Source organism: Pan troglodytes, chromosome 6, assembly GCF_028858775.2.
Source record: "Pan troglodytes isolate AG18354 chromosome 6, NHGRI_mPanTro3-v2.0_pri, whole genome shotgun sequence".
In the NCBI taxonomy this organism is placed as follows: Eukaryota; Metazoa; Chordata; class Mammalia; order Primates; family Hominidae; genus Pan; species Pan troglodytes.
In genome coordinates this window covers 51,562,225-51,588,393 of record NC_072404.2, presented here as the reverse complement: position 1 = coordinate 51,588,393, position 26,169 = coordinate 51,562,225, and the positions used below count along the sequence as shown (strand labels likewise).

Sequence of the window (26,169 nt, the reverse complement as noted above, 5' to 3'; positions counted from 1 at the left end):
GAATTAAGCACAGCCTCTAGTGGAGTATCTATTTTTTAAGGTAGTGAACAGACGTCATATGGAACAGAATAGATTAAAGTTTCAGGGAAATTTAAAAATACAAATATATGCATCATTTCACAATGGCATGTTGTTTAGGGAAGTCTAGCCCCAAAATGTGTGGCAACTGAAATGGAATCTGGTGTTTATGGAATGGACCACGGAGGTGACAGATATCCTCACATCCTAGTACAGGATCTGCTTTCACTAAGTGTATGAACAAACAGAAGGATAAGGCAGGAAGCCCCTGGAATACTTTCCAGTGCGTGTCCCAGGGCTCCTCTAGGTGAGCGGAGGGCTCCAAGCTCCCCACCGTGTCTGTCTGGGGCTGTGCTCATGGGCACTTGGCCCTGCGCAGGAGGAATGTCTATGTGCAGGAAGCAGCTGCCCTGGCTGGGGCTCTGCCCCCTGCTGCTGCCCCCAGCCCACCCTGTCTGCCTCCAGAGACCCCTCTGCCTTCACAGCCCTGGGAGCCCTGCATCCAGCAGCCCATGCCCGTGTCCTCTCCCAAGGCCGGGGCCTGCCCTTCAGCTCCCTGCTGTCAGTTCACACAGAATCACAGACACTGCAGCTTACAGACAAACCCCGTGTGGCATTCATTCCCCAACGGCAGGGCCTGACCACACTCAGATCACCCAAATCCATCTGTGGAAAACCACAACTATGAGAAGAGCCTTCCTTCTGCTGAGCCCACTGAGCCTTCCTCAAAGTCTACCCTGGGCTCCATCTTGGCCTGCCCTCCATGCAGGGGGAGCAGTCCTCAGGCCCTGCCCCTGCTCCTGATGCCCCCACCCAGGGGGGCTCCTTGGCTCCAGCCCCTCCCCCCAGGCTCAGTCCAGCTGGGATGCTGGTCTCAGCCCACCCAGCTCTGCTTGACTTGGTGGGTGCAGTGAGGGCCGGGACTGAGAAAGGTTGAAGCAACTCCATTTCCCCTACTGCCCATTTTTGCCAACTACGGACACCTGCCTGCAGCATCTCCTGCCTGGTGCCAAAGAGCATGGAATGATTTGTGCACTGATGGTTATTTGGGGTATGTGAGTTCCTCGAATAAGACCCCTCTCTTGGACACCCCCAAGCTCAATTTGAAGGCCTAAGCCACCCAGTTCGACCTTCTCACACCCAGGCAAGCCTAGCATGGGGCCCCCAGGCCTGAACAGGTGTCCTGTTCAGAGGGCTCTTCTACCAGGATGGTACCAGCATTGTGGAAGGTGAATGAGGACAGCCTTCAGAATGCCACCATTTCCTTAAAATGGCCTATCACAGGTAAGCCTTGATATGTTATCCTTTAGACTCTGCACCAAACCAACAAACTGCAGCATACCACCGTTGGTCAGTGTGAGGCCGGTACTGAGGCTCATCAATTGGAACAGATCTTGGATGGAGTGGGTGCCTTTGCCTCCTTCCTTCCTCATCCAAGCAAGGGTGTGGTGACAATGACCTGATCGGGGTTTAACGCCGGCTCTGTCTGCTCACCAGACCTGGGGTGCTGAGCTCTGACCAGCCTGGGCAGCCCAACCCACAGGAACTGCGGTTTCATAGCTGGGTCTTCAGGAAGGGGTGGGGGCTTTGGGAGTGGCAGCTCCCCGCCTCCCACAACCCCAAGCCAGAGAATGGGGCAAACTTGTATGCATGGCTTATCTCTAAATTACTAATCTGCTTCGGACCAGACTCATCTCTACAGTATAGAGTTAGAGTTATTGCTTCTATGACAGGTGTTCCAGAAGCCCTGGTGGCTTTAAAGTCTGAGAAACACGGGCTGGCAACTTGGGTTGCTGGGTCTGTAGGGGCGTCCTCCTGCAGGATACAGACACCCCGCAAGCATGGACCACCCGGGCCGGCATGGTCCCTGCAAGCAACTGGAAGCATTCCGGGGCTGTGTTCTACTCTACGGCATCAGGCATGAAAGGCATGCAAGGGTCGCGAGGGGAGCACACAGGGTCATTTCCAAAGGGCCACAGCATGGCCAAGCAGGGGTTGAGGTGGGTGTGGGGCTTGTCTTCATTTTTGGTACGAGTAAACAGGCAGCACCTGTCACTGGTGCACTATTTACAAAGCCTCTTCAATAAATAATTTAGAGAGAATCCTACCCGAATGGCTCTAACATTTGTACATGAATATTGTACATGATTAAAAATAAATAAGGCAATATAATACAGTTTTCCCACAAATAAAAAGGAAGTTGTTTTTCACCAAACCCCAAGGAACATTATGGCTAAACACAGTTCCTGAATTCCCAGGAAGTGGCTGGGGTTTGGAGTTGCTGATGATGGAGATGTTTGCCCCTGAAGTGGAGACCTTGCCAAGTCTGCCATGGGGTCCTTTCCAGAACAGTCGTGAGCCCAGAGAAGGCAGCATGGTCCCCGCGACGGCTTCCTCTCACTGCCCTACAAGTGGCCACACCTTGGGCAGCTTCCAGGACGTACATGTGTGACCTCCCGGCTCTGTGGACCCCAGGCACAGCACGGCGTGGCTGGCTCTCTTCTCAGTCTCACAGGCCAAACCAAGGTGTCGCTGGACTGGGCTCCACTCACGCCTGGAGGCTCTGGGGCGAATCTGCTTCAGGCTCACTTGGGTTGTTGCCAAACTCAGCTCCTTCTGGTTGTGTGAGCGACACCTGGCTTCCTTGCTGACTGGCGCTGGGGTTATGGAGTGGCCTCTGGTGTTGGCTCCTGGCCCCTTGTCTTTAAGCCAGCAATGACGGCACCATCTCTGTGACACTTCGAATCTTTCCAGGCTCTCCTGCCTCCCTCAGCCATTCCAAGGGGTCACTGAGCCCACCCAGATAAACCAAGTTCCCCTCCCATCCTTAGATCCCTAACCCTAATTCCACCTGCAAAGTCCCCTTTGCTGTGTGACAGCACCTGGCCACAGGGCTTAGAACTGGGGCATGGACACCTTTGGGGTTCACTTCTCTGTCTACCCACCACCTGGATGGCCGAAGGTGGGCAGCGGCACTGGGGGCAACAGGGTTGGCTGTGCCAGGGGCTCTGCACCCTTCTCAACAGCTTGTGGGTCAAGGACAGCACCACGGTGAGCTGGGGGAGCCAGGGCAGCCACACTCACCACCACCGCACTACTCCCTCACAGGCTCCCTGTGGCTCCTGTCTGAAGTGACTGCTTCAAATCCGGCTGGGATAGACAGATGAGGATGAGAAAATCCTAGTGGAAAGGGGACCATAAGGACAAACCATTTGTCCTGAAGAGAGGAAAGCACAGGAGCAGGGACAAGGCAGGGCCTGGAGGAGAGGTTGACAGCAGGGCCCCAGCCAGGATCTCAGCCCACAGCCGGCTCAGACGGACCCTGGGTCCTCAGGATGAGCTCAGGAGCCCTCGATGGCAGCCTGGAGATTCCACATAAACATTAGGTCCTGTGGATGTCCCAGTAGCAGCGAGAGGCCCTGCAAGCACCTCCTTCTGCCCTAGGACCTCACGGGAGCCCAGCCCCCACCGGCACAAGGTGATGCCAGAACACCAGGAACATGAGCGGACAGCGACATGAGGACCACCCAAGGAAGATGAAAGGTGCCCGAGCTCTGCCCTCAAAGTCTCCAGTGGGTCCATGGGGTCAGCCTACCTGTGGGGTCATGTGGCCTGGCCTGGGAGCTCCCTGTCATAACCAGGGGAAGGTGCTGGAAAGGCATTGGTCAAAATCACTCTGCAAGAAGGTGTCTGGAGACCATCCTGCCTCTTGCACCATCACAGAAGCCACAGCCTAATCCACACCCTAAGGACAGGCAGACAGGGGCCCCCACATGCAGCCTCTACCCGCCTTCCCTGCCCGAAGCCATCCACCCTGCCCACCTCTGTCTGGACTCCTGTCTCAGCTGGAAGCGCCAGGCATCACTGCACTGGCTGCCCTGCAAAGCCCTCAGGGTCTGGCCTCCCCCAGCTATGGCCCAGGCCCCTACTGCCCCCACATGGCCACACAGCTGAGGCAGGGTCAGCCCCTCCCTGTGCAGGGGCCTGCCTCTGATGGCAGCAGCCAAGGACATCACCCACCTGTGCGGACAGGGATCAGACTGGAGCAGGTCCCACACACAGGTCTACACTCCAGGGAAGGAAGTCTGGGCTTCTCTCTGCTCCTATTCTGAAAAGTCGGGGCCCTCAGGAAAGGGTTACAGCTGTTGAGGAGCAGTGAGGAGGCGGACCCCCAACCCTGCTGGCTTTGAGCATAGGCAGGGCTCAGGCCTCATCTGTAGTCCACAGAAACCTCTCTGACCACATCTCAGAGCAGTGGGTCTTTAGACATTCCCCTACTATGGTGCCTACCCAGAAGCTTCCCTCCCATTTCTAGCTGCCTTCCTCCCTGTGACCGAGATCCAAGGTTTCCACATGCCAGACCTCCGTCCACTATTTCTGGATAGTGCCTTCCCAGTGGCCCTCCTGGACCCCGTCCCCCTCATCCTTATTTTCATCTTCATTGTGACTATTTAGACATGCACATAGGAGGTTGTCAGACGTCAGACATCAACACTATCACCTGCAGTCAATTTCCCTGCAAATTACAACAGGGACACCTGCACTCACGACCATCAGCCAATTCTGAAACTTCGTCCTGGAGGGTTGGTTCTGCTGGAGAAACACCATCTTCCATCAAGGAAACTTGCTCATGGGTGTGACAGCCGCTCGTATTCAACAGAAGTGGAGCCTCACACTGTTGTTGCTAAATGTAAAGGATCCAAGATGCCACAGGGAAAAGAAGAAATGACACCCTTCGTTTTCTCTGAACAAACACAGTGCCGGTGCAGGATGGGGAATGTCCAGGTGTTTTAGGAGCTGGAAGCCATTGGCGGAGGGGTGGAGAATGCACAGGTGCAGCAAGAAGCCGATGCTGGCCATGGTGGAGAGGGGGTCACAGGGCCCCCCTGAGAACTCCAGAAGACCTGCCTCTGGCTCTTAGCAAAAAACCACGCTTGAAAGCCAGCAGCCACCACTATCCATGCAGTGAGAGGCAGCTTCTCAATTCTCCCCAGACCGTCCAGTTCAAGAGTGGACAGCTCTGTATTGTGCCTGTGGTGTGAACAACCCCAGGCCTTGTGACCTTCCCAGAGAGGCCTGACTTCCCACTCTGGCTCTTGAAGCCGCTGCCCAGGGCTGGAGCCGGCTGTATGTCAGGTCCCACCTGGGCGGGGCGGACAGGGCTGTCTCAGAGGGCACACTCTCGCAGAGCTCCTCAGTCGCTCTGCCAGCCACACCTCAGTGGCTCTTGCTGTAACCCTGGTGGATGCTCTGAAGGTCCTTACATTGACGCCGACCTGGCCAAACCTGAACAGGCTTGCTGGAAAGAAACAGTGCTCCCTACGCCACGGAGGGAAGGATGGAGTGGACACCTCTCCAGGGAGGCCTGGAAGTGTGCACAGTCGGGTGTCCTCCCCTCACCGAGTCACTGCTGTGCTGTGTCTGCTTGGTGGTTGGCCCTCGGGCCACAGGCCACGCCTGGACAATGCTCCTCCTCCACCCTGGCAAGTGGCTCCCTGCTCTGCTGGTCTGGCTGGTCCTGGCTGGAGCCACCGTGGCCTGTGTCACCCCCGGAGCATTCCCACCCCATGTGCACCCCAGAGGCCCACGTGGGCTCCACTAAGCCTCCTTCCCAGCTGCTGCAGAGGGCAGGTACTGGCCTGGGGAGTGTGGAGGGAGCCCAGCCCTGACTGAGACGCCAGGCATGGGGCACACCGGGGGACGTCTGCCCTGAAGGCCAGCTCTCCCAAATGGACACATTTTCCGATCCAAGCCCAGGGACCTGATTTGGGAGCCGTTTCCATCAGTCCTGCCTTCTAGAAAGTATGTCAACATCTCGCCTTTGCCCTTGACACTGACTTTGCCTCGGCACACAAAGTGGTAGGGGCACCTTCTCAGCAGCCGGTGGACTTCCTCAGTCACCTGTTGATGGAGAGAAGTGAGTGTTACTTCAGGGCAATGAGGGGGACTCCTCTGGGAAGAGACCAAAACACTCCATCCTGCATCTGTTGCTGTCCACCCTGACTGCCCAACCCTGGCACTGGGATGTGGCTTTCCCAGCTCAGCCTGGCAGCCAGGGCCCCTACTCTTGCTGAAATCACTTGGGTCACTATGTAAAAAAGACACAGCCCTGCAAAGACAACCCAGCGGACTCGGAGGAGTCTAAGGGGCCAGCCCCAGGGGAGTCTCACTGCCTCTTCCCTGGACAATAGGAGGAGGCAATGTTCACTGAGCCAGAAAGGGTGGCCCAGGAAGCACCCAGACAGGCAGGCAGTGGGGCAGGGCTTGCTTGTAGGGACCTAGCACCAGGGTCTGGATGTGAGCTTCCATGGTGGCTCCATGCACTCCATGCCAGAGGCTGTGTGGGACCCAGCTCCAGATGCTAGAACAGAGAAGAGTAGGGTAGACTCTCTGGGTTCGGGACTCTTGGCACCTCAGCAGCCAGGGACATTTACAAGTAGGGCATACAGAATGTAGGGGGCAGAAGGTACCCCCCTCAGCTGGAAGGGGCAGCAAAGAGTAGAGTCTAGGGCAAAGCCTGACTTCCAACTCACTGCTGGGGGCAGCAGCATGGTGTCGGTGGGGTTGCAAACCAGCCAGTTCACAGGACCCCGGCATAGCTGCCTCTGCAACCCTGAGTCAGGGGAGGGAGGGACCAGCATACGGAGGGCAGCAGGCAAACTGTCCAGAGAAAACAGAGACATTTCTTGACAGGTTCGCAACCAGTATTTTAGCTCAAAGAATTTCTGCTTCACAAAGTTAGGAAAAAGATAAAAGATGAGAAAATAGTTTCTACTAAATGCAATGAGTCCTGTGAACAGAGGACATGACTGGTATCTCTGCATTATGTTGGAGGTGTGATCTTGGAACTTCCTCTCTTCCTCCCTATCTCCCTGGCTGCTCCTCACTCTCCCACACACAGTCCATTCAAACCCTGGCATCTTTTGTTAAAAGAACCAAATCCATGCCAATCCCACCTTCTAATACCCAGAGTTGGGGAGGCTGGCCCCCGTCAGTGTGACAGGGGTGCTAGGAAGCCCAAGCAGGGGAGGGAGGACAGAGGCCCTGTGAGTGCAAGGGTGATATCCTGGGCAGCCAGGAGACACCTGGCTGGGGATTGGACAGAGGCCACCAGTGAACAGTCTGTGTGTTAGGCAGGGGCAAAATAGGACAGTGGCAGGCCCAGAACTGATTTTAGAAACTTAAAAATGCAATGTTGGTTCGGGGCAGGGGCCAGGCTGGGGTGGGCAGGATGGGGCTCCCATGAAGTTCTCCCCTGGCAAGTCCAGTTTTGGGGGAATCCTGCGGAAGGGTGCAGGATACAGTCATTGTAAAAAAAAAAGTACACTGTAAAAAAAAAAAGGTGTAAGTATATATATATTTATATATTTAATATTAATTTAATATATTTAACATTTAATTTTATTATTTAAATAAAATTATAAAATATTTAAAATTTGAAATAATTTAAAATAAAAATTTAAAACATAAAAATTTATAAAATTATAAAATATATTTATATATTTAATATAATATATAAATATATTTATATATTTAATATAATATATAAATATATTTATATATTTAATATAATATTAAATATATTTATATATTTAATATAATATTAAATATATTTATATATTTAATATATAATATTAATAAAAATTAATATTAATATTTAAATATTGTATATTTTTAAAAGTACATTGTAAAAAAAGTATAAGTATATATATTTACACTTCGTGCTGTATACACATTTATGTATATATGTGTATATATACACACATATATGTATATACACACACATATATGTATATATACACACATATGTATATACACACACATATATGTATATATACATATATGTGTGTGTATATATGTGTATATGTGTATACATACGTGTATATATATATATACAGCACGAAGTTCTGGAGGTGGATGGTGGTGATGGCTGCACAACCATGTAAATATATTTAATGCCACTCAACCGTACACCTAGAAAAAAGACGACAAATTCAGTGTATACCTTACTGTGATAAAAGAAATTTTAAAAAAGAGAATGCAGAAGTGCAGCACTGCTCCATGGAAGCCCCATCTATGTTTTGAGCAGGAGAGGAGAGCTCCATGAATATTTTGGCCTACCTGTCCCTTAAACTGCCCCCGTGAATAGCTGCTGTCACGTGCCTGGGGACCAAGCCTTCCCTCCATGGCCTCTGGAGGCCTGCAGTTCCCAGCAAGGGTGGCTGCAGGGCTGTGTGGCCCCTCACAGTCTCCATCTTAGTTGTAAGGGCTTCATCTTGGTGGTCATCAAGACCGAGTCAAGTTTCAAATTTGTTCCCAGGGAAATCCCAGAAGCCGAACCACACTCCTCCACACTGAGGAAAAGCGGAGGCTGCTGCCTTCTAAACCTTTCCATGGCTTTTAGAGGGTGTCAGCCACCATGTGTCAGGCCACCTGAGCTGCCCACAAGTTCCTCAGATGAGGTGGACATGCACAGCACCCTCCCTTCAAACACACAAGAAAGCCCTTCCTTCCTATGGCAGCTGGTGGAGTCCGGAGTCCTGGGATGTGCAGAGTGAATGAGAGCCACCAGGCTGCTGGGACCAGCAGCAGGACCCAGTGACTCAGTGCTCCCACCGCTGCACTTGGTCACTCAGGAGCCAGCCCCCAAGGCTAAATGACAAACCAAACAGCAAAATCAAGATGCCCGGGCCAGGATGCCCTCCAGAGCAGACAGACTGAAATATGCAGCTCTTTCTGCCCTGCCACTTACGGTCTGTAGACTGGGGATTCAATTCTGGCCCCCTGTGCCTCAGTTTCCTCACCTGAAGAATGGGCACCCATGCCTTAGGGGTTTCTTGGTGAACTGACCTGGATTCTGCCCTGGACCCCTGTGCTATCCATCCGACTGGCCACGTTGACTGTGTTTCCCCAGATGTCGTACTGGGGCCTGCGAGCGCCAATCACTCCAGCCACCACAGGGCCAACATTGATGCCTAGAAAACAGCCAGCGCATGACCTGTCATCAGCGGGAAAAGTGTAACTCACCCCACCAGGGCCACCAAATGCACCTGATGCTGCTCCTGGTGGAGGAAAGGCTGCTCCTTTCAGGGCTTTGTTTCCTGGGGTCACCTAGCACCAGGCTCCTTCCTGAAGCATCACACACAGCACCAGAGAGGCAGCTGCCCTGCTGCACGGGCTCCCCTGGGCAGGGTCCCCTTACGACACTGTCCACTGCACTGGGGAACAGCACTGGCTGTTCAAAACGAGTCCTGATCCTAAATAAAAGTCCCCTTTCCTGGAATAGCAGCCTCTGTGCTGAGCCCTACCAGGGGAGCCACTCAGAAGTGTGGCCTTTCAGTATCTGTGATTACAGGGTATGTCTCCAAGTGCATCCTCTCTTCCAGAAAAATAGCAGCTCCGGACCTTTTCTCAGAATGTGACCTTATGGCTATTTTAGAGTATGGGCCCCAGAACTAAGCAAGATGGTGCAGAATGCTCTGAAGGGAGGAGAGGGAGTACCTTCTCTTTTTGTAGGTCAGTGTCCAACTGGCCTCCAGACAGCTGCAGACCAGCTGGACAGCATCGCGACAACCCAGGCACACCCGAACTTGAGTCACCCCTTGTGCAACTTTCTGCAAAGCACTCACCCTCTCTGAGCCTGGACTTCCTTCCCTGTAAGTAGGGCACATACCAGGCTGTGACGTCCGGCCCATCCTCGGCAGGACAGAGGGGGACCAAGCGTGCTGTCAGCTCTCCTGTTACAGCCTGCTGGCAGCCACCTCCTGCAACTGGAGCTTTCTGGCCTCGACCGAAGCCACTTCCTATCTTCCCCTTCCATATTTGTGGACTAATTTTTCTGAGCTTGTCCTAGAAAATTCCTCTGACATCCTGGGCAATGGGGAGCTGGCATGGCATAGGAGGAGCCTGAGAGCAGGCGGCACAGTGGTGTGAGCTGGGGAAGGTGGGCATGGTAAACTCAGAGAAGAACCCCAAAGGACCACTTCCCAGATGGCTGGAGCTGGTGGGAGTTAGGGAGCACCCTCTGCTAACCCCAGACTCCCCACCCACATAAAGAACACTAGGCTGGCACCAGCCTGATGGGCAGAAGGGCCCCGAGAGATCCTTGTCCAGCCCCACTGCATGACCAGACACTGAGACACAGGGCTGGGCTTGCCAGCTGGTCTTGTCATTGGAAAGTGAGGAGCAGAATTTCCCCGACCCACCATCAGATTGATTTTCAGGCACATCAGTAGCTCTGCCCACCAGAGCCCAGGGCCCAGCTGGCTCACTCTGCCCCTGCCCTCTGGCCAGACACCATGCCTAAAGCCGAGCTTGCTTTTCAGGACATCAGAACTCCACATGCTCTAAATGGATCACCTACCACCCTTCACACTCACACGCAGCTCCAAGTTTTGTTTTTAAGGCTACTGGATGTTTGAATTCGAAAACAACCATGAACCTCTAGTTTAACTGTATCCTGGACTAGTAGAATTTATTTCTGGTAAACTGTCTACATCTCAAGAAAAAGTGAATTTATGATTAAAAAAAACAACAACAAATCATAGTTTTATAAAAGCTAGAAAGGAACTGGGGCATCCAATGGTTTTTCCTCCTCACGACACAGGTGAGGGAAGGAGCCTGGAGAAGACACAGGGCGGCCAGAGTCCGCACAGTGGGGCTCCCGTCAAGGCCTCTTTCTGGACAGCCCATGTGGCCTCAACTATGTAGCCATGGCTGGCGAACAGGGAAAAGAGCATTTTACTTCAGCTAAGTGTGGACTTGGAGGAGCATCTGAACGTCTCCAGGACAATCAAGATTTCTAATGTGTTTCCTGAGCTAGACAATGAATCTTCAAAGTCTAAGTCACTTTCTGAAGCATCTTCACCTTCCACCAGCAGCTTCCAGGGGCAACTCGGTACACAGGTCCCCATGCCCTCCTGGGTGGCACCACCCTCCTTCCTGTAAGACCAGGGTACCTCATCAGCTGATCCCACCCCTAGGTGGGTGTAGGAAGGTGTTCCACATGGATGGACAGGATAGGTTTAGAGCCACATACCAACTCGGAGGACGAAGTCGTTGTAAGACTGGTAGTTGATTTCATCCAGAACGTCAAACATCTCAATGGCAAAGTCCGCCAGCGTGCTCAGGTGGGAGGAGATGGACTTCTTAGCCTAGGTGTAAACAGACGGGGTCACTACATCTGGGGAGTGCTAGGCAAGAGGGGGCCAGGGACCAACCTGCAGTGGCCAACAGCTGCACTTTCAGAGGAAGGCACTCTGAGTGCCTGGCTATAGGCACATTTATCATTCCATTCTACAGGTAGGAGACTAAGAGAGAGGCAGGGTATTGGCCAAGCCCCAGGGGCTCCTGAGGGGCAGAGACAGGGCCCACCCAAGGCTGCCTGCAGGAATAGGGTAGGGCAGCCCTTTTGAGTGGGAGACCAGGTGCTCAAACTCCTGCTTGGACAGCATTGCTAATGGCCATTGCAAATGAGCAAAACAAGGACAGAGATGCATGCCAGGGAGTAGGCAATTTCCCTCGAGATTGAGGCTACATCATCATGTATGTGTGCGACAAGGTCCTTTCTCTTGTGAAACAGTAACAGTTGTAAGGTCTCTAATTTTTATTTTTAAAGGGAATTTTATTAGTTCTCACAATCAGGAAACTAATGCTTTTTAAAAATTAACAGACTTTATTTTTAGGGCAATTTTAGGTTTATAGGTAAGTTGAGCAGATTATACAGAATTGTCATATATCCCTTCTCCCCACAGTTTCGCCTATTGTTAACATCTTACCTAAGTGTGACACATTTGTTACAACTGATGAACCAATATTGATATTAACCAAAGTACATAATTTAATTAGGGTTCACTCTTGGTATTGTCCATTCTATGCATTCTAAATGCATGACATTTATCCACTATGACAGTATTACACACAACAGTTTCACTGCCCTGAAAATCCTCCCTGCTGTCTGTTCATTCCACCTTTCCCCCAACCCCCAGCAACCACTAATCCTTTTACAGTCTCTACCGTTTTGCCTTTTCCAGAATTTCATACAGCTGGAATCATACAGTATGTAACCTTTTCAGACTGGTTTATGTAGCCAATTGTATTTAAGGCTTCTCCATGTCTTTTCATAACTTAATAGCTCATTTCTTCTCACTTAATAATATTCTACCTTATGGATATACCAGAATTTCTTTATCCATTCACCTACTGAAGGATACCTAGTTTGCTTCCAGTTTTTATTATGAATAAAGCTGCTATGAATACTCATGGACATAAGTTCTCATTTCATTTGGATATATACCAAAAGCGCAATTGCTGGATCATATGGTAACATTATGTCTAACTTTGTGAGAAACCACCAAACTCTCTCTCACAGTGGGTGTCCTAGATTGCATTCCCACCAGCAATGAAGGAGAGTTTCTGTTGCTCCACATCCTCACCGGCATTTGTCTTGTCAGTGTTTTGGATTGCAGCCCTTCTAACAGGTATCTAGTGATATTTTATTGTTGTTTTCATTTGCAAAGCCCTAAAAACATACGATGCTGAGCATCCTTTCATATGCCTATCTGTCATCTGCATCTCTTTTGGTGAGGTGCCTGTTCGAATTGTTTGCCCACTTTCTAACTGGGGTTTTTTTTTCTCCCTTGTTGAATTGTAATGGCTCTTTGTGTACTATAGATACAAGTCCTTTATCAGATAGGTGGTTTGCAAAGATTTTCTCCTAATCTGTGACTTGACTTTTCATTCTCTTAACAATATTTTTCACAGAGTAGGAGTTTTTAATTTTCATGAAGTCCAACTTACCAATTTTTTCTTTCATGAATCATGCTTTTGGTATTGTATTTAAAAAGTCATTGCCAAACTGAAGGTCATCTAGATTTTTCTTCTATGTTATCTTCTAAAAGTTTTGTAGTTTTGCATTTTACATTTAGGCTTATTATCAATTTTGAGTTAATTTTTGTGAGGGGTGTAAAGTCTGCATCTATATTCATTTTTTTTTTTTTTTTTGCATGTGATGTCCAATTGTTTCAGCACTGTTTGTTGAAGAGACTATCTTTTCTCCATGGTATTGCTACTGCTCCTTTGTCAAAAACCAGTTGACTGTATGTCTATGGGTCTATTTGTGGGCTCCCTAGTCTGTTGCACTGATCTATTTGCCTATTCTTTTGCCAATACCACACTGTCTTGATTACTACAGCTTTGTAAGTCTTGAAGTTGGGTAGTGTCAGTCCTCCAGCTTTGTCCTTCTGCTTCAATATTGTGTTGACTATTCTGTGTCTTTTTACTTTCCATAAAAACTTAGGATCATTTTGTCAACGACACAGAATATGGTGGTGGAGTTCCGATTGTACTTGTGTTAAATCTATAAATCAAATTGGGAAGAACTGCCATCTTAACAATACTGACTCTCCCGATGCAGGAACACTGACTCCCCAATTACTTAGATCTTTCATTTCTTCCATCAGAATTTTATAGTTTTGCTCATATAGATCTTGTACATAGTTTGTTAGAGTTATACCTAGTATTTCATTTTTTTGGCTACTACTATAAATGGCATTTTGTTTGTAATTGCAAATTCCAATTGTTCATTGCTGGCATACAGAGAAATGATGAGCTTTTATATATTCACTTTATATCCTGGAACCTTACTATAATTGCTTCTTAGTTCCAGGGGCTTTTTTCTGTTATTGCTGTTGTTAATTCTTTTGCATTTTCTACGTATAGTCATGTCATCTGCAAGCAGATTCCTTCTCAGTCTGTATGCCTTCTGTTTTCTTTCTTGTCTTACTGCCTTCCAGTAAAATGTTGAATAGAAATGGTGAGAGAGGATATTCTCGCCATGCTTCTCATCTTAGAGAGCATTTAGTTTCCCTCCATTAGGTATATCAAGCTATGGGTATTTTGCAAAATTTTTTAAATCAAACTGAGGTGTTGTCTTCTATTGCCAGTTCACTGAGAGTTTTTTTAAAAAACCAGGAATGGGTGTTAGACTTAAATAATTTTTCTGCATCAATTGATATGATTATGTAATTTTTCTTCTTTATCCTGTTGATTTGATGAAATTTCATGAATTTTGGAATACTAAAACAGCCTTGTATATCTGGAAAAAATCCAATGCAGTTTTAGTATATAATTCTTTCCATTCATTATTGAATTCAATGTGCTAATATTTGTTGGGGGTTTATACATCTATATTAATGAGAAATATTGGTCTGTAATTTTCTTTTTCTATTACGTCTTTGTCTGGGTCTGGTATTCAGGTAATGCTGGCCTACAGAATGAGTTAGAAAGTGTTCCTTCTGCTTCTGTCTTCTGGAAGAGATTGTAGAGAATTGGTGTAATTTCTTCCTTAAATATTTGGTAGAATTCACCAGTGTATGTATCTCAATCTGGTGCTTTCTGTTTCAGAAGATTATTAATTATTGATTCAACTTCTTTAATAAATCTAGACCTATTCAGAATAATTATTTGTATTTATTCATAGTTCTACTGTGGAAAAGGAGAGTGCAAGGCTGATGGGAGGAGAAGAGAGGGGCAAGCAGGGAGGAAGATGGGGGCTGGTGGGGGAGGGACTGGGCTGCTGAGGAGGTGGGCCAGTGTGGGAGGTAATGGAGCAGGGGCAGGGTGAGCGTTCTGGGGGGAGGTGTCTAGCAGGGCAGGGCTGGGGCTGGAGGAAGCTCCGGTGCCTTCTGTGCTGACTTTCCCTAGGAGATTGTGTCTGGAGAGAGCCAGCCACGGACAAAAACAGCACTCAAGCTGCTCCCGTAATCCAACACAGAGGGCAAACAAACCCCAGTGTGGAAGCTACCCAGGGTCCCAGAGCAGTTTAGGGCAGAGCTGGGACCCAGTCCCCAAGCAGGCAGCGCCAGGCTGCACTCACCTTGGTCCCCGAGGTGGGCGCTAGCCCCACAGCGGCCATGTAGGTGCTCCCGATGGTCTTGATCTTCTCTATGTCCTTGTAAAAGTCTTTTTCCATGAGCTTTGTTTAAAACATAAAACTGTTAAACATGACATAACATTTGAGAAAAGTCGCTGCAGCCGTCAGCCCCCAGGAGCAACAGCAGAGCCGATGGACACAATCAGGAAAGCAACATGTCTTCTTTGCTTTGGGCAGACAAGTTCTAGGACTACACTGGCAAGAAGAGGTGAGGCAGGACAGTACAGGACACATTCCTGTCCCCAACAGGTGAGCTCGCAGCCACCAGGAGAATCAGGTCCAATGACAAGGGGTGGTGGGGCTGCCACAGTGCCTGGCTGGCTGTCGGGGGGGCCTGGAGGCTGGAGGCACCCACCTGTCTGCCCATCTGTAGACAAGGGTGCGTGCCTGCCTGCCCATCTGTAGACAAGGGCCTGGAGGCGCCCACCTGCCTGCCCATCTGTAGACAAGGGTGCCCAGCCCTGGCCACTGTAGATGTCCCAGCCCTGACATTTACAACATGGAGGACAAACACCCAGCCCCACCCAGTGGCCCTGGCCCCCCAACCTAGAGTCAAGACCCCCTTCTCTCCTGTCATGGTTGGTCTGGATCCCAAAGGAGACAGAATGCCTGTGCTTCCCGGGATTTGTTTTCTCTCATTCCAGCTACGAAGAATGTGACATATTGTGAGACACGCTCTGCCCATGCAGCAGGATGCACCACCACAACCAGGCGGGGTCAGGATGGCGACGCACAGCCTCACCTCGTCAAAGTCGGCGATGATCTCGTTGAGAAGCCGCAGACACTCCACCCCCATGTTGTTACCGTCCAGCTCGATGTAGAAGTCATTGAAGTTGGGGATGGAGGCAAACATGACGCCCACCTGGGAGTAGGACTGGTAGTAGAGGTCCTGGAAGTTCAAAGGATGGGTCAGGAAGGGTCAGCCAGGTGAGCGCGGAGGGGGGTGGCCAGAGCAGTGTCAGGCTAGTGCTGGCCAGGAGCAGGCTGGGTGCTCACCATGTTCCGAGGGTTGGACATGAGGAAGTGCTGGGCGACGTGGGCCGGCAGGAGGTTGAAGAGGATGCGCCTGTTGTCCAGCTTCACCTTCTCCATGTCCTCTCGCTCCTCCTCTGCCTGGGGTATCATGAGCCTCCATTAGTCCCGTCCACTCACGCTGCCTTCACTTGTCCCCACCGCACACTTCCTTCTAATCATCCAAACTGGACTCCAGGTGTGCTGATGGTCTACATCCACGCTCCTGTCCCTCCTCCCCACTAGATGCAAGACTAGATCCATGTTACTGGGTAGGGAAGATCTGCAGATGTCTGCTTAAGTCACCACCTCATCTGCTAGAATGTCCAAAGGACAAACTATGGCTTCACCTCATTTCCAGGGTCCGCCCTGCCCTCTGCCACCCCTTAGGGACCAGATGCTACAGCAACTCTTTCTCAGGCATGTGCCCATCCACAGGTTCCACCAGCCCCCAGGCAGCTCCTGATGTGCCCCGCAGGGCACCTGTCCTAGAATGCCTCACGCCCAGGTGGGGCAGACACCTTCCTAAGGCTCCTGTTTCCTCTGGAATCTCTCTGGTCTTCACTAGAGCCACATCCCTCTGGGCACTGAGACAAGTAGAACCCTGCAGGGACCTAGGGCAGGGGCAGATCCAGGGCCAATGAGCTCATCTGAGTGCCGACTTCCAGCCCCCTGGGGCAAAGAGTAAAGACCCAAAGGGTCCCACCATGGGGAGAGGACACGGCAGAGCAGGTGGCAGGAGCAGGTGAGTCCCAGCCTGCTTACTGCTAGCTGTAGGACCCTGCAGAGACTGATTAAGCTGACAGCAAAGGCCCCATTCACAGACCACTGTGAGGGCTCAAGAAGTGCTCTTGGCAGGACCCAGCACAGCCCTAGGAGGCAGAAGCCACCGGGGTCCCTGTGTTTCCTCACACAAAACCCAACTCCTGAAAGGAGTGAAGCTTGGGGAATACTCTAAGTATGTGTCAGCATTTATGGAGGCATCAAACTCTTGAATGTAGTAAAAACTGTGCAATGATTGCCCTTGTGGAGCGGCCCATGGCCTGGCCACCACAAGCCATGGTTTGGAAGCCAGCTCCCCTGGTTCATGTCCCCCTAGGTGGCTGGTGACCCAGCCAGCAGATGCAGCCTCACTGTGCCGTGGTTTCCTTATTGTAAAATGGGTGTATGGGTGTAACACACCCACTTTTAGAGGGAACACTTGTAGGGTTGTACTTAACAAGGGCTGAGGGGACAGCACGCCCCTTAGTTAAGCCTAAAGAGCACAGCTGCTTTCTGGCAGTACTGATATTATCAGAGCTGAGCTGGCCACGAATATGCCGCTAGACTGCACACAGTGATTCCACCAGTTAAAACAGAGAAGTGGAGATTTCCAAGGATAGAGATGACGAGGCCCCGAGCCTTGAGGGCCAGGTACGAGGATGGGGGTGTGTGTGAAGCCAGGCAGGGCATGCAGGGCAGGCCTGGTGCAAGTGTGTTCTGGGAAGACAATGCCAGCGAATCAGTGCGACCCATGGAGATAGACGGCACCAGGTGTTTCTTCCTGTCCCTTAAGGAGCATAGACCAGAAGCAGATGAGGACAAAAGAAACCCAGGGACCATAACCTTCCCGGTCAGACCAGAGCTGGGGTCTGGCTGCCCAGATGGGCTGGAGCCACGCTCTGCCCACGCAGCGGCTGTCTGGGCACAGTGCTGACTTATTCTGGGTCATGCTCAAAGGTCAGAAACCTTCAATTTCCAGCCTCAGATGGTCTCCGGGGCTGCTTTCAACTCATGTTCTCATCAATAATGACATTCTGGACAAACACCTCTCTATAGGACCCACATTATTAATTATGTGTTAACACATCAGGCTTCAATATACACAAAAGAAAGGTTTGTAAAGGGTGACATAAACAGAAAGTAAAGAATATTTTCTAAAATAATAGCTTTGTTTTATTTATTAGTGGCACAAAAATTACTGCTCTCTCCAAAATACCATTGTTAATGTTAATAGTATTTTAGTGAAAACAATGTAATTGAATATGCTTTGATTAAAAACCATAATCTAGGTTTATGGCATTGTGATTTAAAAATTTGTGTCTACATTCTGCTTATTTCCACGTTTGGATTAATGGGCTATCAGAGCTGCTGTCCTTCCCAAATCATCATATATCTCTTAATCCATCCACAAATGCAAAGGTCTTTGTTGAAATTTGACTGAGAAATGTCTGTCTTTCCCTGTGCCACTTATTTTCACGAACCAAGCAGAAGTTGTATTGTTATATATTTTAACAAATGTGATGAAAATCCACTGAAATTCTCAGTCTATAAGATTTTCCCACCAGGAAACTCTATTCTTAAGAAAGAGTTAGTGGGCACCACACATTATTCCTGTCAACAAAATGACGTGTCCATCCAACCTCCATGTTCAGAATGTTCTCTTTATGGCACAGTTTCTTTCAAAAGGTATTTCCCTTCTCAATTGTCCTTCTGTTTCAGAAATCACTGACCAGGATGCATCTAGTGATAGTTACGTGATGCCTCAGAGAGGTCACAGCCTGGAGGGCTTGTCATTTGGAAAAGAGAACAAAATAACAAACAGCATAAGTTGGCAACTCCCCGTGTGCCGACATGTGCTATGAGTGACCCCCACAGTCACCCTGACAGAGTCTTCTAAATAACAAGACCAGTAACCACAGAACCTGGAATCAACAACGTGTTTACTACAAGGGAACAGCCAAGGGAGGGTGGTCCTGTCCTCATTCTGTCTCAGAAGTGATGTCCCCGCCTCCCTCCTGCAAGTGACACAGGGCATCTGGCCAGTGTCAGGTCAGCACTGCCAGTTCATTCTTCAACATCAGGAAAAAACATTTCTTAATTCTCAGATACAATCACTATAAATAGACTTTGTGATGCCCTCTCCCCAAACCTCACTGAACCATCCAGTGTCCTGAGGTGCACACACCCCTCTTTGCGGGCATCCCAGGGTCCACAAACACCTCCTTTTGGGAAAGTGCAGAGGGAAAGGAACTTCTCCAAGCACAGCAGCAGCTAAGACAATAGTCTTCAGCCCCCAGGTTAGAGGAACTTAGTCTCTAACTTTGGGGCTGAAGTGCTTCATGTTCAGCTTCTTTGACACTTGGTTTTCCCTTAAGCAAGAGGCACTCTGTGACCCACGCCACCGACGGGACACAGAAAGATCAGAGCAAGCAAGTAAGAAGTGATGCACGTCTCTGCATGGTGTTGCTGCTCCAAGGACGGATGAATCCTGAGATTCAGGGTGACCCTGGCTGGGCAGGCTGGGCAGGGTGCACATGTCCAGAGTAGCCCCATAACTGTTGTCAAGAGGGCAGAAACACCAGAGGGGCAAAGCCACATGCCCTGACCCAGTGAGTCTCCCCAGAATGGATGCCAGTGGCTTCTCTCCTCCCTGCAGGGCTCTAGGGTAGAAGTCCCTAATGCTCACCACTGACTTTCAGGGACAAAGAGGATTGTGCAGTCCCAGCCTTTGATAACCAGAGAGACCAAGGGGGGCTTCCGGCTGGACCCTCAGTGGCCAGCCTGGACTTCACAGCCCCCCTTCTGTGCTGCAGGACTGAGGAAGCTCCGGTGTCCACTGGCCTGGATCTTGGAGGACAAGGATGACATGATCCTCTTGCTGTACTGCATCAGACATGTAGTGAGAAGATGACTCGTCCTATCTGAGGAACACTACTGGCACCCTCAGGAGGCCTGCGACTGCTGCGCAACCTAGCCCGACCTCAGAGTACCAGGAGTAGGCAGCAACTCTACAGGGCTGAACTCTGGAGTATTTCCCACTTTCCACTCTCCTTCCCTCCCATGTAGTTAGGTCCCTGATGTGCCCCTACCAACTACCAGCCTCCCACCCTCCCGTCCCCCAGCAGAGGTGCACAACCACCACACGTTCTCCACCTTGTCCGCAGCTCTCACCCTGGCTGCTCGGGAGGCTGCTTTGATATTTCCCTCAAATATCAGTATTCCAAGAAGCATTTTTCAAGGTAATCTTACCCCTAAAGTAATTAATGAATCCAGTCTACCTAATCTCCTTGAGCAGTTATCTGCATTTCCTTGAACACCTCACAGAGATGGGGGACTCACTACTATACATGTCAGCTTCATCCAACCTCAAACTCTCAAGCCGCTGGACAACATACGTTGAATGAAAATCTCCCTCCCTGGATCTTTGGTCCAGAGGCCTTGGTTCTGTCCTCAGTGTGCTCCAGAGGCCAGCTGTACCAGGATGGAAGGACTGAAATGTCCTCACCCTACATCCTACTTTCAGTTCCTTCGGTCACTCCTCTTACTGGTGACTGGTTTGAAGGTCCCTCTCTGCCTGGATGTCCAGGCTGAGCCCAGCAAGCTGGCTAAGGCTTCTCCCAGGCAGGGCACTGGCTGGAGGTAGGGCTTTAGCCAAATGCAGGGCTCCCAGCCAACTCCCCAGGCCTCACACCATGAGCTGGTACTCAGCTGGCTGTATGCTCAAAAGACTGTATTTTAAACACAGAATGACAGTTCAGTTTTATTTTGTCCAGTTTTTTTCTATCAATTCAGCGGCTGCAGTGAGCATGGAACCTGAGCCTACCAGGGGCCACTCTGGTGCCAGCTCCTACTCTGTGTTCTTCTCAAACCATAGGACCATGGTCATGCATGAAAATGACCAGCTTGATAGGAGGGTGAGGCATGGGGAGAGGTCGCAGGGACCACATAACATGAACACATGCCTGCTTCTCACTAATTATTTTTCCAGCCAAAGCACAAGACTTTACAAGCACTGTTTACAGCATGGGGCAGGCTGAGTGTGGTGCAGGTGTTCTTAATCTGAACACCAGGGCCCCCAGCTCAGCATCCTTGTTCACCGGGCACCCAACTCAGCACTTCAGACCCATCAAGTCCTGCCAATGCAACAGGTGGCCATCCCCTAAACCCAGGCCTCTCTCTCATGCAGGCCCCTGCTGCCTGCTGCTCCAATCAGCTCCACTTCCCTTTTAGCATAGAACAGATGAAAAGCCCTTTTTAGATCAAAAATGCATTTCGGTTAAGGCTTCATGAGGAGAAATGTGATTTACATTATTCTACTACATTAAAGAGAAATCTTAATTTTAAATTTGAACAATTCAATGAATTAAAAATGTTATCCCTGACCTTTATTAGAAAATGAGAGAATAAGCCTTCAAATGCTGCAGTTACAATGTGTGGATGCAGGCATGCACATGTACATGTTCCACACTGCCCTAGGAAGTCCATAAGTGGTGTGTGTGTGTGTGTGTGTGTGTGTGTGTGTAAGAGAGTATGTGTGTTTGTGTGTGCATGCACACATGCATGTGTGGTTTTCTATAAAATTCTTAGCATCTTGTTGCATTTCTCTTTCCAAGAAATAAAAAGGCAGACCACAGCCCTCATGATGTGTTTGTCCCATCCATGGCCCTGTGGTATAAATGAGGCTGTGGTGATGTCATAGCTGGGGGAATTGGAGTTCATGAGCTGGAGGGCAAATCAGCTCAAATAAACCAGGACTATCCAACATCCAACCCCCACAGAAATGCTGGGACCGGTGGTGGTGAATGCAGAGGCTGGCTCTGTTTCTGACAATGAAGTCTTTACTCCTAAGGAGCTTCTGAGCTGAAAGTTTTGCTGTGCTGAAATGCTTGGTAGCTCTTCTTTTCTTAGGATGAGTCAACATAGTAGTTGGAGGCAGGGCTGTGTCCAGTGTTTCAGACAGGAAGCAAGATGGGGATGCCATTTTAAAAGGTAAAGAGGGCTGGGCACAGTGGCTTACGCCTGTAATCCCAGCACTTTGGGAAGCTGAGGCGGGCAGATCATCTAAGGTCAGGAATTCAAGACCAGCCTGACCAACATGGAGAAACCCCATCTCTACTAAAAATACAAAATTAGCCAGGCGTGGTGGCGCATGCCTGTAACCCCAGCTACTCAGGAGGCTGAGGCAGGAGAATCACTTGAACCCGGGAGGGAGAGGTTGTGGTGAGCCAAGATCATGCCATTGCACTCCAGCCTGGGCAACAAGAGCAAAATTCCATCTCAAAAAAAAAAAAAAAAAAAAAAGGTAAAGAGAGCTCGTGCTAACAGTGAAACTATGAGGCTGCAGTGGGCACAGCTGGTCCTGCCTCTGAGAGATCTGCTCTCAGTGATTCACGAGGTCCACCGTCACTGTACACGGAGGGAAACCGAGGCTGGGAAGACAGCATCCAGACTCCATAAGCAGAAGACACCCTGTCTAACGAAGTGAAGGCCCTATGAGAGTCCTCTTTCCTAGCTTTGAATTTCCACTTACACCAATATAAAATGTGGGGCTAGGATCTGCTGGAAATTGATCAAGCTCAGTTTCAGTGACTGAAGTTTCCAGGGTAAAATGTCAGACATTGAAATCAGGGAAGTAACCAAAATTACCCTTTTCAGAAAAGTCAGCATTTCTTGCCACAGTGAAAGGCCTGGTCCAATACTACCTCCTGCAGGAAGTCCTCTTCAGCCCCTTAATTAGAATAAATTACTCCTTTCTGAGGAGCAAACAACACCTGCCCAGGGCCTTCATGGCATTCTGTCTTCCACACTCCTCGAGTCTCCTCTCCTCTCCTCCCTTGACTAGCAGCAGCAGCCCGTGGGCAGAAAGCAACTTCTGGGGTCTTTGGAGCTTTTGCTCTACTTGCAAGATGCAGGAGAGTGTAGGGAGAAGCATAGGCCTCAGAGCTGGGGAGGCCACTGTGAATTTACCCACTCAGAATGTGAGGGAGGCCATCCTACAGGGGAGCACTCTGAAGCTGAACGGTCCTGGGGAGGGCTGAGAGCCTGACCCTGAGCACGTGTTGCCAGCACAAGCTCCCTTGTTTCCACAACCACTAGCCAGGCAAGAGAGGCCCCAGTCACTCCACATGGACACTAACTGTGCTAAACATGGTCTTTGTGATTATAAATGTAACAAACTGTTGCAGAAAATCTGGATTTTTCTTTTCCTTTCTTTTTTTTTTTTTTTTTTTTTTTTTTTGAGACGGAGTATAGCTCTGTCGCCCAGGCTGGAGTGCAGTGGGGTGATCTCAGCTCACTGCAAGCTCCGCCTCCCAGGTTCACGCCATTCTCCTGCCTCAGCTTCCCGAGTAGCTGGGACCACGGATGCCTGCCACCATGCCAGGCTAATTTTTTGTATTTTTTAGTAGAGACAGGATTTCACCGTGCTAGCCAGGATGGTCTTGATCTCCTGACCTCATGATCCGCCCGCCTCAGCCTCCCAAAGTGCGTGGGCTCACAGGCGTGAGCCACAGCGCCCGGCCGAAAATCTGGATTTTTCATTGCGCACACACAGAAAAAAATGCAAAGCAGCCACACTCCATGACAGAAAGATGTCCTGGGGGATGTCCGGTGGGTCTGCTGTTTCAGACGGCCTCTGGTGCCTTAAAGCAGAAGGCTCCATTTCCTCATCAGAAAGTCTGGACTTACCGTTTCTCTATCTTTTCGAACCAGGGAGGAATTGAGGTGCTATTTTCCACACTCTTGAGAAGAACACAGAGGTGCCTGCATTAGCAGTACTGGGTTCTGTAGGCTGGTCATAGATTAGCAAAACTGTGCTGTGCTCAAGTTAGGGCCTGCAGGTGAACTTCACGTGCTCAAGCCCAACATGGCATTGAGACACACCACAGACATCTTCTTTCTTGTTGCACAGTGACTGCCACACTGCTACCACACTGCTCTCCACGAACAGTCCACACTGTGGGCAGAAAGCAACTTCTGGGGTCTTTGGAGCTTTTGCTCTATGTTGAAGTTATGCTGCGTCCTTCTAACCCAGATCTAACCTTTCAGAGAAACCCTCCAGCCACACATGCATATGAAATCTTGACTGCTGTGGAGGGAGAAGCACAGACCTCAGAGCTGAGGACTTCTAATTCTTGGCTGTGTTCACAGGATTCTGCCTAGAGACAGTTCTCATGAGAATGCCATTCCATTCTGGATGGTACTTAACTTGGCAGGAGAAGGATTCTGAGACATGTCATGCATGGCGTCCATGAGAGTGCCCATTTAGGGTTTGGCAGATTTCGGTTCTGACCTTTGGCCATTTACTTTGGCCCTCACCTGTTACATGGGGATAACGACCAGTTTTGGGGTCAAAGACACTTAAATGGCCACATGAAGTTCCACTTCTGGAAAAGATGGAGTAACAGGAATTCAATTTGCCCTCCTACAAGCAACAAGCAGACCACACAAAATATATAAAACAGCAGCTTTCCAAATACTGGACAGGAGGCAATGAAAGACAGTGATCCTTGAGTGATGGGAATAAGTGATGAGGCCTGCAATGGCCCAGCATACTGCTGGAAGAGTTTCCAGGCCGCATGTAGAGACAGTGCATGTGGAGCCTAGGGGTCTCCCAGATTTGACAAGGCTAGGGGGCTTGGAAACCCAAGGCAGCTTGAGTTCAAAGGGAAAATGCCAGAGAGGACAGAGTGTTCTGGTCTCTTCAAGTCTCTAGTTGAGTACTGATTAGCACAGGCTAGAGAAAGAACCATCTAGGGATTAGCACAGGTTAGGGAAAGGACTGTAGGGAACAACCCCCAAAGTTCATGCAATGCTGAGAATTGTTCCTGCCTCCACTGGCAAGAATAAAAAACCTTATAATTCACCAGGCATTAGGTAAAGTACTGAAAAGGGTTTTGCCTCAGGAGTGGACAAAATTCGTCTGAGAATTAATGCTCCTCTGGTTCTTCCTAACAAAGGTGAAAAGCAAGACCCAAAGGATCTGTATCCTTCCCTGTAAGTTGTCAATTTTATTGAGATAAAATTGATTATAATACTTCCTTGTTATTTTATTCCTTAAACATTTATAGAAACTGGTCTCTATTATTTAATTTCTTCTGATTACTTTTGGTTTAATTTCCTCTTTTCTGGCTTCTTAAGGTGATTTGAGAGAGACCTTTCTTCTTTTCTAATACAGGTGCTTTGTATTATACATTTTCCTCCAAGTACTGCTTTAGCTGAACCCCACAAATGTTGATCTCATATGTAGTTTCATTTGGTTCATATTACTTTCTAATTTCCTTTTTGATTTCTTCTTTGAACCAAAAGTTATTAAGAAGTGTATTCTTTAGCTGAGGATTTCTCAGAGATCTTTCTGTTATGGACTTCTAATTTAATTATATTGTAGTTAAGGAACATACTTTGTATGATTTGAATCCTTTTGAATTTCTTGAGACTTGCTGTACTGTTCATACTTAGGTGTTCTTGAATAGAATGCATATTCTGTTGCTGTTGGATAGTGTGTTTTATAAATGTCAATTAAGTCAAGTTGGTTGACAGTGTTCTTAAGTGTTGTAATCTGTCACTGATTTTCTGTCTAGCGATTCTATCGCTTTTTGAAAGGAATGTTGGAAACTCCAACTATAATTATAGATAGAAGAATTTCTTGCAGTTCTATCAATTTTTACTTTATGTATTTTGATGATCTGTTTTAGGTACATAAATGTTTAGGACTATGTCCTCTTGATAAACTGACCCCTTTATTACCCTCTAACATTACTGAAAGACCCTTTTTTTCCTTTGACCAACATTTAATTTCTTGCTCTTGAGATCCAGATTTGGTAAGTCTTTGTGAGCTTAGTATTTTTTTTTATTTTGAAATATTTAATTGACAAACAAAAACTGTATATATCTAAGGTGTGCAATGTGATGGTTTCCTATATGTATACATCGCATAACTACTACGATCAAATTACTTAACAAATCTATCACCATCTGCAGTTACCATTTGTGTGTGTCTGGGATGGGGGCAGTGAGGACACTTAAAATCTGCTATCTTACCAAATTTCAAGTACACAATACAGTATTATGAACTGATTTTTTAAAATAACAATAAAAACAAGCATCTCACGAGACAGACATACTTACCCCACCTAGCACTCTGCCCTTCCCTTGGCTAATTCCTACTCATCCTTTAAGCCTCAGGGGTGAGGTATTACATTTAAATGATATCACATCCAACCTACCTGGGTCAGGGTCCTGTCTACATTTTACATGGCACGCCCTTCACTGTACTGAAATTTTCTGTGGCTTGTGTTTGATTCCTTTAACAGCCTGTGAGCACCCAAGGGCAGGGGTTACACCTCAACCATGTGGGCGTTCCCAGCACAGGATTAGGTATACTTTGGTGCCCAATAAGCACCTGTTGGATGGAGGCAGGTGGTAACACTTTGTGTGTAGGTACAGAG

At 48.9% G+C, this 26,169-nt stretch overlaps 1 protein-coding gene across 5 annotated transcripts in view; it reads right to left on the bottom strand.

The window, feature by feature from the left end:
* Positions 1-2,077: 2,077 nt before the first annotated feature.
* The window catches only part of ADCY1 (adenylate cyclase 1), a 142,283-nt gene continuing 118,191 nt past the window's right edge, over positions 2,078-26,169 (bottom strand). Inside the window, exons 15-22 of one of the 5 annotated variants that reach the window (XR_001714513.3) lie at positions 15,947-16,063; positions 15,693-15,839; positions 14,894-14,992; positions 11,057-11,171; positions 8,869-8,993; positions 4,039-5,919; positions 3,614-3,668; positions 2,078-3,198 (exon numbers count right to left, since the gene is read on the bottom strand). Coding sequence is in view for 2 of the 5 variants with exons in the window: in XM_519081.8 (XP_519081.3) it covers positions 5,617-5,919; positions 8,869-8,993; positions 11,057-11,171; positions 14,894-14,992; positions 15,693-15,839; positions 15,947-16,063 (906 nt within the window). In the remaining 3 variants the exon portion in view is untranslated. Of the gene's footprint in view, positions 5,920-8,868; positions 8,994-11,056; positions 11,172-14,893; positions 15,012-15,692; positions 15,840-15,946; positions 16,064-26,169 lie in introns of those variants that run through there. The other 4 variants (XR_001714512.3, XR_001714511.4, XM_519081.8 and 1 more) reach the window with 4 other exon arrangements.